The sequence below is a fragment of the Hypanus sabinus genome, chromosome 1 (genome assembly GCF_030144855.1).
Source record: "Hypanus sabinus isolate sHypSab1 chromosome 1, sHypSab1.hap1, whole genome shotgun sequence".
Taxonomy (NCBI): domain Eukaryota; kingdom Metazoa; phylum Chordata; class Chondrichthyes; order Myliobatiformes; family Dasyatidae; genus Hypanus; species Hypanus sabinus.
Genome location: NC_082706.1, coordinates 92549699 through 92561820, shown reverse-complemented (window position 1 = coordinate 92561820; position 12122 = coordinate 92549699). Strand labels below are relative to the sequence as shown.

The 12122-nt window shown below is 39.2% G+C and overlaps 1 protein-coding gene across 2 annotated transcripts in view; it reads right to left on the bottom strand.

Moving 5' to 3' along the window:
* Nucleotides 1-380: 380 nt before the first annotated feature.
* The window catches only part of LOC132395526 (desmoplakin-like), a 62889-nt gene continuing 51147 nt past the window's right edge, over nt 381-12122 (bottom strand). For both annotated transcript variants that reach the window (XM_059972283.1, XM_059972290.1), the window contains one exon: nt 381-5046. In XM_059972283.1, the coding sequence (XP_059828266.1) occupies nt 1894-5046 (3153 nt within the window). In that variant the 3' untranslated portion in view covers nt 381-1893. The remainder of the gene's footprint in view (nt 5047-12122) is intronic.

The window sequence follows — 12122 nt, the reverse complement described above, 5'->3', positions numbered from 1 at the left end:
TGTACGTGTGATAAATAAATTAATTTGAACATGATCTGTTTTGACTCTCCATGGAGCTGTAACCATCTGGAAATTTCAGTAATGTAAAGTTTACATTTTTTTTTTAAATTACTGCATTGAAATCTGAAATAATTATCTAGCTCAGCTACATGATGGCCTACTCAAAATTAAGTATAGGCAAACTATTTACCCATTTAGCAACACCTTAGTTGGTATACATTTCAAGAAAATGAGCTTCTTTTTTACTTGCTCAGTCTCCATTTGTAAGATTTGATGTGTATTTGCCTGCACATGCAACTTTTCAATAATCAAATGATTGTATTTCATTAAATATTCACAATACTAAGAATATGAAAAGAAAAATGCATACTTCATTCAGCAAGCTTTAAACAAATATTTTTTTATTAACAGATTTTTTTGGCTATGTACTGAATATTCATCAAAACATTAGAAAAAGTATAATTTCCTTTGCACCTGCTAAAACATCCCATAAGTATAAGATTACATAATTACAATGGAGCCAAGTTAAGATCAATTAGTTTTTAATCTATAGAAAATTTAGTGTGAAACAAACTGAAACCACAATTAGCTCTATACAATAAAAACCCTCCAAAGAATTGACATATTTAACAGCTCACTCTATTGGCACAATCCTTTACAACTTTAAAACTGTTGTACAGTATTAACTGAAAAAGCAGTCTCTTCTGGAAAGGGTTACAAGTTGAATTTCTCATTATATCAGTAACCTTTGGATTTGGTTATTCAATTGTAATTCTGGTTAACATTTCCCATAAACTGTACCTTCACAAATCCATGAAAATTCTACAGTTTGTATATGACTCAACTGTAGTTGGTCTCACCTCTAATAATGATGGGACTTACTATCAAAGAGAGGTAGACCCATTTTGCAGCAGGTTGTGCTCGTAACAAATTGGAACTTGGTGCTATCAAGACAGTGGAAATGAGGATTAACTTTCAGCGACAACTCCCTACCAGCCCCACCACCCATCTTGGAAATAAATGGTCAGGCCGTGTTTGTGGTTGAGTCATTCAAATTCTTGGGAACTACCATTACCAATACATTGAAGTGGAACAAGTACACCCAGTGGCAATTGTTCTTCCTACGCCAGCTTGGTAAACTTAGAATCTCCAGGCATATCCTGATGAATTTTAACTCTCATCACGAAGAGTGCTGTGACCATCTCCATCACCGTTTGGTCTCCCACCACCTCCTCCTCTCCAAGTCCAGGCTACAGTGATTGGTCCACTCACTGGAGAAGATCATTGGCTGTCAGCTACTAGACATGTTCATGGCCAGAGTGAAGAGCTGAAAAAAATACTGCCGACTCCATCCAGGCTACAGCAATTACCTTTTCACCAATTTGCCAACAGGGAGAATGCTACAAGTCGATCATCACCATGACTACACGTCTTCTCTGAAGTTTCTTTCCTGGAGCTATCCAGCCTTTCAACAAAACTCATTCAGGTGTAATAACCCAATTGTTCCTGCACAACATCTGTTAAATGGTCCTTTCTGCTCTCCTCCTCCTGTTGAGAATGATTGAGCCCACGTTCACATTTACACAAGTTTGATTATTGACGTTTCTGCTAATTGTTGATTGCTCATGACTGTTTGCACTGCTGTCCTGGTAAACTGTTGGTTTCAATGGTGTTGTCTGTTGTCCTGTGTTTTGTGCTTGACACCGAACCATGATCAATTCTGATACATTTTACATACTGGCAATAAAGTGATTCCGATTCTGATTTTGATAATGATCTTAACAGGGCACCAATGTATGAATCAACTATATTTGAAAGCATTTGAAAAGAATATAAATTTGGATCTTCCACACATTTCAAAAACTACCACACTTGGATACTAGTAACAAATGATTAATGTGTAATAGAGGAGGATTTAATGGTTATATGACTACTAGTTAAAATAGAAGAGCTGGCATCAAAACTTCCTCGTCTTGACCCACTTCTTGAGCTTGAACGGGAACCTGAGCGGGAACCTGGTCGGGAATTTGGTCCAGAGAAACCACCTGTATTGTATGCACTATTAATTCCTTTGGTAGAAAACGATGTCGCTTCTAACAGCCGTAGGCCTGTCTTGTCTTCAACCATTGAACGATCTACTGCCTCCTTATATGAAATCTTCAATTTTGTTTTGGGACACGTCATACATTTTGAGTAACTGCTGCTATCCTGCAGTTTCTGAGCTGATTTGGCATTAACCAAGCCTCTCCTTACTGCTTCATCAATGGTAATTCGTCCTGCAAAGTTTGGCACAACAAGTCCACCTGTAGCACACTGGTACTCGAGGAAACGTTGCCCAGCTTCATGTGGCAGCCAATTCTCTTGCATCGCTTCTGCTGCAGAGAGTCTTTTCTTGTTCTTCACATCGTCAAAACCGACATAAGCTTTCTGGGCTGGCTTTAACCGCTTTCCCATCTCTTCATCAATGATACGTTGATATATAGCATCTTGAATGGATAGTTTCTGACCAGTTCCAGGATTTATTATACCTCCTGTACAGGCCTGAGCTTCTAGTAGCCTCTGCCCTGTAATTGTGTCAACAATATTGCGACGCATGGCTTCAGAAATTGTTATTTTTTCCAGTGTTTCAACATCAAAGATGGCGGCAATGGGAGAAGAATCCTCCAAAGAATCAAAAGGTTGTTTTAAACCTGGTGATCGAATTGGACTACTGTTCATTACACTGCTCACTTTAGATGCACTAAGATTATCCTTATCAGTAAACAAATCCACAAACTGTGAGAGTGTCAGAGTTCCAGCCCGATAGTCGTCAAAACTCTTCTTATCAATTATGCCTTTCTGTAATGACTCTTCAATGTCATACTGATTTCCAGTTTTCCTGTCAACAACCACTGTTTTGGTACTTCCATCTGATCCTTTAATTGTTATCTCTTCCCACTCTGCCTCCTGTTCAGAAAGTTCAAGGAAAGTCTCATAATCTATCAGGTCTTTGTGATATGCCTCGCGTACTGACATTTCTCGCTCTGTTTCAGGATCCACAACGACCACTCTACGCTTTCTTACTGCAGATGATCTTGAAGTTGTAGGCTCCTTTTTCTTCTGTTTTAGAGGCAATAAACAAAGTCCTGTGACTTTATCAGTAATGCACCGATCCTTTAATTGAAGATAGGTCAAATTCTCTTCTGTGTTGGGATCAAAGAAGCCTTTGGTGTCATCACTGGGATCAATTAAAATTTCATTCAATTCTTCATTGAAGTAATTACGCTTGTAAGCAACATCAACTGGCAAGCGATGGCTGTGCATTGGATCAATAATTCCACCAGTGGCAATTTGGGCTTCAAGTAAGCGAATACCATGATTGTGTTCAATCAAGTCTTTTTGCATTGCCTGAAACAACGAGATGGTTTTCCCAGTTTCAGGATCCTTGTAACCAGTAACAGCCCTTTCTGCTGAAAGTAGTTTCATTTTGAACTCCACACCGATGAGTTTCTTTGCAGCAGCTTCCTCAACAGTCAGCTTTTGGTTATTAACTGGATCAATTACATGACCTGTGGCTGCCTGGGCTTCTAGTAGCTCAAGGGCCGTGCCTTGTCTAATCAAGCCCTTCCTCATGGCTTGATAGATTGGCAGTGTTTCCTGTGTGGCTTCAACAAACACTCCTGCAATACAACTGTCACCTTGCAGGTAGCCCTTGTACTGGGCAGCAACATCATCTATTGTGAGCAGTCCATGTGAAAGATGGTCTACTGTTTTTTTATCTATAATCTGGGCATTTACAAGATCCTGCAGTGGAACAGATGCTCTGATTCCTGGTAATTCTATTTCTGACTTTTGCACAGGCAAAAGTAATAAATCTGTTCCAGGATCTGTTCTGCAGTTTAATTTCAGCTGCTGATAGGAAACTTTGGAATCTGTGTTTGGATCAACAAAGATTTTTGATTCGTCAAAAGGAGACGTAAGCCTTTGATACATTTCTGCATCAACCAGCCCACGTTTATATGCCAGCTCTTTTGGCAAATACACACTGTTAACTGAATCAACTATTCCACCTGCTGCAATCTGTGCCTGTAACAAGCGAAGGCCTGTCACTTTATCAACAATATTTTTTTTCATTGCTTCAAATAGTGAGATAACCTTTCCTGTGAACGGGTCTTTAAATCCAGTTACAGCCTTTTCTGCTACCAGGAGTTTGTCTCTGTCTTTATAATCCACAAGGCCTGTTGCAACAGCTTCATCCACAGTCATCCTTTTGTTTCTCTGTGGATCAATGATGAATCCGGTAGCTGCCTGTGCTTCCAAAAGTGATATAGCCTCATCAGGACTAATGATATTCTCTTTTGCAGCTTCAGATAGTGACAGCTTTTTTCCATTTGATGGTGAATAGACTCCAGCTATACTCTCCAACCCATGAAGATGCACATTAATGTCGTTTGAAACATCCATCAATGTTCTTTCACCCCTCAGCAGCTTATCTAAAGTTGATTTATCAATTAGCTGGCAATCATACAACTGGGTTGCTGTAACCTTTTTACGGATTCCATCAAACAGAAGTTTTGCAGAATCAACCACAACCATATCACCTGTTTGAGTCTGTTTGTTGAAAGTTGGTGGTGTCTGACTGAGCTTTTCAATTTCTAATTTTGTTTTGGCTTGGAGTGCTTCCAGCTCCATCCTCTTCGCTCTTTCACTATCCTCAAGCTTCCGCCTGTATCTTTCTTCAGTTGCTCTCAGTTCTGCTTGCAGTCTATCTAGCTCAGCTTTCAAACGCTCATACTCACTACTTGATTTGCCCTTTTCTAACTGTTGCATTTCCGCCTGATTCTTCCAGTAGCTTATGTCATTTCTGATGATATCGACTTCATCCTGAAGTCGCTGCTTCATGCGGGACTCAGCTTCAAAGCGTGCCTTTACTCTACTTAGTTCATCTTCATAATGCTGAAGCCTTGCCTTATCCTGTTCCAGGAGTTTGATCTTCAGCAGCAGGGATTCTTTTTCTTGCAAAATGTCTTTATGAGCAGTATGTGTCTGCTTAATCATATTGGTTGCCTAAATGTTAAGATAGAACATAATCATGTTTTCGCATTTCAAAATTTAGCTTTAGGCCAAAAATGAAGATATTTAAAATTATATTTGTAGAACAGATTGCTTTATACACAATTATTCTTTCAAAAAATCTTTTCATTTCAAGCAACTATTCACTTAATTTAGTTATCATAGCAAAATTATTTCTCATCAGTTATTCATTGATTACACCAAAACAGTTAATGAATAGGTATATTTACTAAGAGATTTAATATACTGCCATATTTAACTACTTCACTAAATGAACTGTTGGGAAAACTGAAAGGCTGGAAGAAATTGGGTAAAAGTGTCTTAAGGTATCTTCCAGAGATCTGAAGGGCTCTATATTGTTAGCACCTTTGTCACAAGTAATGGCAGAAGATTGGTTTTCAGTAAACTCTCCCATCAACAGCAACAATACAAGTTTCTATTACTGCTGATCAAGTGTTTGCTGCTACTCTGTGTGAAAGGCAACAAAAAAAAAGACTGCACCCGTCACCTAGTCATTTAAATGGCACTAAGAATTGTTATCACAAGTGATTCAAGTTATCAAATTCTTTCTTCGAGGATGAACATAGAAAAGCACTGCACAGGAAGGCTCTATTGACCCACAACAACCTTTTAACCTATTCCAAGATCAATCTAATGCTTAGCTCTCACACAGTTTTTCTTTCATCTATTCAAATCTCTTAAATGTCCCTTATGTATCTGGCTATTCCACTATCCCAGACAGCACACTCCACACACCCACCATTATGTCTAAAGTATCTATGGCATCCTTCTATATTTTTCTCCAATCACCTTAAAGTGATGCCCTCTCATACTAGCCATTTCCACCCTGTGGAAAAAGCTACTGGCTGCCCACTCTATCTATGCTTCTTATCATCATGTATGCCTCTATCAAAGTCACCTCTCATCCTTTTTTGCTGCAAAGAGAAAATCCCTAGCTTACTCAAATTTTTCCTCACAAAACATGCTCTCTAATCCAAGCAGCATCCTAAGTAAATCTCCTCAGCATTCTCTCTAAAACTTCCACATCCTTCCTATAATGATGTGACAAGAGTTTTGTAGAGCTGCAACATTACCCAGTGGCTCTTGAATTCAATCCCTCACTAATGAACAAACAAGTTAGCAGTCAGTCTCCAAGTTTTCATATTTTCTTGGAAGCTTGTAGGGCTAGGCTTCTCAGGGCTTCTGTTGTAAGGCAAAATCTTTTAATTGGAGGTGTACTTAGCTATTAACAAATCCCAATTAAAGAAAGGTATTTTAAAATTATAACTTGGTTATGTCCAAACAGAGATTAAGATGACACAAGATTGTTTTATGGAAAACCATTAAAATAAATACTATGAGTTACAGGAAAATGGATAGAAAGACTGCACATGTTACTGTTGATAAAAACGTATTGCCTTTAAAATGTTTACAGCAACTGTGATATTTATTCTATAACTTTAACCCTTTTTCGTAATTAAATGACACTTAAACTTGTTTGTCATTTCATCTTGCAGCAGAAGAAACTTATGCCAGCATACACTGATATGAAAGTAATGAAGAATAATCGTTGTGGTTGTACTCATCTCTGAATAGGGCAGAGGTTGGCTTCATAGCACAATTAAAGGGATATACAAAGGATAAACATCTTATATCACTCATGTCATCTTTTTTTGTGAAAATATGTGGTCCGTTTGTAATGAGGCACAACGAATTTTACTTACTAATCAAAGTAGAAGACACATCTTAGCAGAAAAGATGAAGCACTTTTTTTGGCAAAGGTGTTGTCCTATTCATGCATTTTTGGATTCATCTTTCAGATTCTTTTTAAATCAGCAAATAGTGAATGGAACAAGCTGCCCAAGTAAGTGATGCATGTGGGTACAATTACAATATTTAAGACATTTAGAAAGGTTCATAGATAGGAAAGGTTTAGAGGGTTATAGGCCAAACATGAGCAAATGAAATTAGCACAGGCAGGCACTTTTGGGATTATGGACAAACTGGGTCAAGGGTCTGCTTCCATGCTGCCTTACTTCTACGAAACTAACAAAAAATTGACATCTGATATTTTATTACGTTTACATGATTAAATCATAACTGAAGCCATTTTCACTTGTCATAAAATCAATAATTGGGTCAAAAAAGTTAAAGTTTCTATCTGTATACAATGTTAGACTGCAGCAGCACTCACCAGCCAAGCAGAAAATCTACTGCTCAATATGGCAGTAGATGGTCAGCTGACTGAAGGCAACAGCTGAACAATTGGGAAATCTCGGCTCCAGTGCTACTATGATACCACTAATTAGATACAAACTGGCATGACTGATCTGTATCTATCAATGTGACTTCCTGCTATGGTGTTATCCCCTTTTTATAAAAGTTACAGCACTTTCAAAACCACCCAGTTAGCGAACAACAACTTCAGTTTGCATTTTCAACAGAAGACTAAAAAGAACTGGCCAGCCTAACCCTTCAGCTTACTCCATTATTCAGTAAGATCACGGCCAACCTTGTCAGGTCAACCGTCAAACACAATTCCCATTTCCCTTCAGCATCATAAATCTACAATGCGAGTCTGGGGTGTATTTAACATCTCAGTATCCATGGGCCACAAATTTCAAATATTCATCAACTTCTGGGTGAAGAAATTTCTTCTCCTCCAAAGTTGAAAGTGTTGTCCAGATTCATTTAAGTCAAAACTTATTTGGTAACATTTACATGCATTGGATTTGGAATAACATACCTACGATTTTAAGTGAAAGTTTATTTAATATTAATTTTGATTATGGCAGTCCATTATGTTCACAATTAAATTAAATCAGTGCATTAAGATAAGAAATCAATTGAAGTTAAAGCATTTTAAGGAGTTGCCAACAGATTAGATCCAAGCATCTAATTATAAATGGTGATGTTTAATTAAAAAAGCTAACTGGAAGAGGCAGAGCCATAAACATCGATACCCAGGACGCAACACAGGAGCAATTAAGAACCATTGGCAACCATCTTCAGCTACTAGTGTTTAGTCTATTTTAGATTTCTTCTGGGACATCCACCATTTTGTAAGCTGGACCAGCCATTTCAATTGACCCCATGAAAGAACAAGAAATGGCTGAGGACACTGGACAGAACTATGATAATAGGACCAGATAATGCCACTGTAATACTGAAGATCCATACTCTTAAAATCGGCTAGGTTCATCCTGCTCACACAAAGCTTCCCTCGTCCAATTCAGCTGAACACCATAAACTCAGCCTACGTTCTATTATCAAAGTCATAGATGGCATCATCAGTGCTAGCCAGGGATACTGAGACACCATTAATTCCTTACCAAAACCCAGAACAGGCTACACTAGGGCCATTTGGTTGCAGACCTCATCACAACTTTTGCTCAAGTGGACCAAACAGCTGAATTCCAAAAGCAAGACAAAAGTAACATTTTGATATTCAGGAGAGATATCAAAAGCTATCAACATTAATGGGCACCAAGGGTAAAAACTGCAATAGGAGGAGTCATACCTCGCACAAAATGGTGGTGGTTTTGGCCCTTATAATTTAATCACCCCAGCTGCATCCCGATTCCTTCCATCTTCAGCTGCTTCATCAATAGTGCTCCTTCCATCGCAAGATTAGGAGTGAGTCTGCCCAATTATTGCATAATGTTCAATTTCATTTGCAATTCCTCAGCAAATGAAGCAGCCATTGCCTGTACACAGCTAAACCTGGACAGGTTTTGGCCTGGGCTGATAACTTCCAAGTAACACTCACGCCACAGAAATGTCTAACAATCAAAATCCGCAAGGAGAGATTCTAACCACCTGCCCCTGACAACAGATAGCTTTAGCATCACCACATCTTCTACATCCACACATCTTGGAGTCACCACTGACCAGAAGCTCAAATAGACCAGCAAGTCCTATAAATAACATTGTTACAATAGCAGGCTAGAAGTTGGGTATCCTGCAGTGAGTGACTTGCTTTATGATGCCCAAACATGTTTCCACTATCTACAAGACACGTCAGGTATGTGTTTGGAATCAATCCGTAGATCTTGATGAATGCAGTTCCGATGATGCTCAAGACCGAAACCACCAAGGGTGAAATAGATGGGGTACCAATCATAGTCTATCACCTGAAACATTAATTCTTTCCATCATCTCTACACAGTGGCTTTGAAATGTATATTTACAAAATGTACTACAGTTCTCTCAAATTCATGTCCATTATCACCAAAAGAGGACAAGGGTTCGGGGTATACTGGAATATCACCATATTGATGTTCCCTTCCATCCAAACACGCAAATGCATTTCCATTCTTTCATGGTGATTGGTTCCAAATCCTGGAGTTCCCCGAACAATGGCCCTGTGGAAGTATCTTCAGCAGATCCATTGCAGCAGTTCAGATGGACAACTCAGGACCACCTTAAGGATAACAACTGCATGACTTTACCAGTGACTTCTACATTCTGATGTATGAATAAGTAGAAAAGATTCACCTACTGCTCTACACAAATAACTCTGAGCAATTTTGAAAACTAGATCTTTTAATCTACTCAGAATGGGAAAATGTTGTCTAAAGACACAAGTGTTCTAGTCTGCCAATACGGTAACATGCACACCTGTTAGGTTGTGAAATTTCCAAAATGGTGCAGGTAGTAGAACAAAGACCCAAGTATGTCTAGCATCTGCCTGGTTAAAAGCAAATCTTCTACCCAACACTCTCAAGATAAATGTACTCAGGGGAATAGAACCAAGGGCTAGTGATCTTCACTGAAAATCCATGTATGACATGGCTCAGTTATAATCTGGCATATCCAAGGAGACCCAAGGAAAATGGTAGACAAGCTTTTAGGCAAATCTGCACCTACCGAACACCACCATCACTCCTTTCTCCTTTTCTGCAAATCATTGCCATCAGAAAACAATTGTGGCTTCTCTGCTTGATGGGCCATGCAATCTAAATACTCTCATTATTTTGCAAGCTCTATTAGCATTTGCCAGTGGGTTCTCCATTCTGTGCTAATTGCATAATCATTTATTGAGGAATTATGGGGCATCCTATTATTTTAATTGGACAGCTACAGAGTCCTATAGCATGGAAACAAAGCATTCAGCCCACCACAATCAGGCTGATCAGAGGACAACATCCTTACTAATCCCATCTTCCAGCATCTGGCCAACAGTCTTCTATTCTGAGGCAATTCAAGTTCTCTAAAACACTGTCAGTGACTTTGCTTCCACCACTCTCTCAGACAGTGTGTTCCAGGTACTCACTGCATTCTGGGTGCATAAAAGACCCATCAAATCCCTTCCACAGCTCCTACCTTTGCCCCAAGTTTATGTCCTCTGCTTTTACTCACCCTTAATGGCGAAAGACTTACTGCAGTCCACCCTATGTACACAAGTTCATATTGCTGTATCATGTTCCCTCTTAACCTTACCCACCAGGGAAAACAGACCTGGCCTCTCTAACCTTCTTGAAAGTTGAAATGCTCCACCTCATGCAACATCCTGATGAATCTCCTCTGCAGTGCCATTACATCCATAATGAACAGAATTGCATGCAGTACTTCTACTGAGATCTCATTAACGTTTCATAAAGTTGGAACACAGCTCCTATATTCAATGCCTCAACTATGAATGCCAGAGTTACATATGCCTTCTTAATCAAACTATCCATCTGCATTGCCACATTCAGGGATCTTTGGACTTGCACACCTGCTTTCAACCTCCCTAGGTCCCTAATATTCGTAGTTTTTATTCTAGTCTCATCGGTGCTTCCAAAGTACATCACCTCACATTGATCCATGTTATCTGTGAACTTAAAACGATGCTTCTTGCATGTATATGGATGATTTGAGTATACGTGCTGTCCTTCAGTTACAGATGCCCAACTTATGGACACCTCTGCCTATGAACAAGCTCACGTACAATTGTTAAATTCCGAAGTCCAAAGTCCGATACATGTCCCTGTATGTCTCCTCACTGCGCTGGACTGATTCTGTAGCCTGCAGCCTAGTCCTGGATCGACTTCAGCAATGACTGGCTTTGTGGCTGGGCACTCACTTCAGTGAACTTCAGTTCTGAACGTTACTTGCTTACTTTTATTGTTTGCACGATTTCTTCCCCCTACACACTGGGTGTTCGGCGGTCTTTTATTTTAAATTGGTTCTGTTGGATTCCTTTTGTTTTGTGGCTGCCCGAAAGGAGATGCTTCTCAAGGTTCTATGTAATATAGATGATTCGATAATAAATGGACTTTGAATGAGCATATAGCAAAAACCACTTTCCTCTCTACACTTGTAGTTATCTGATCAGTTTGTGTGTATCACTTATGGTGATAACTGTAGAATCATGGCTACCCTATCAAGTGATTTTTATGTATTTCTGACTTGCCAACAAAATTGTCTTGTGAACATCTGTAAAAGTGGAACCAGTTCATTACCTGGGGACGGACTATCCCAACGTCGATTCCTGTAGAACTTCTCTGGTCATAGGCATCCAGTCACAAAAATCAAGCCTCTACCATATCTCTATACCACAGCAATGTCCACTTCTTTTCTTGTAACCTATTCTCTCACATATACCCATCAACCTCCACCTGATTCTTCCACTTGTTACCCAGTCTGTTTGTAATTTACAGTAGCCAATCAACCCAACAATTGGCACATCTGGTATATGGAAAGATATCTGTAGTACCTAAGGGGAAGACCCACATGATCATGAGGAGAACATGCAAAATCCACGCAGACAGCACTGGAGGCAGAATTGAACCCAGGATACTAGAGCAGAGAGGCCTCTGCACAACCTATAACATGACGTACCAACAACATCTCAATTGTTAAATTTGTTTTCTTGGATGAGATAGGTGTTACAACAAAATAGAACCAAAATTGTTGTGCTATAATAGAATTCCTACTTTCATGCAAATTAGTCATTGATGTTCTATTTGGGAATAAACTGAACAGGGGAAGTTTTTGCTACTATTTGGCTTACTAGCCTATTAACCCAAGTAGTTTCATGAAAATCTGCAGATTTTCACTTGTTTGTGATTGGATTCTGGAGATGC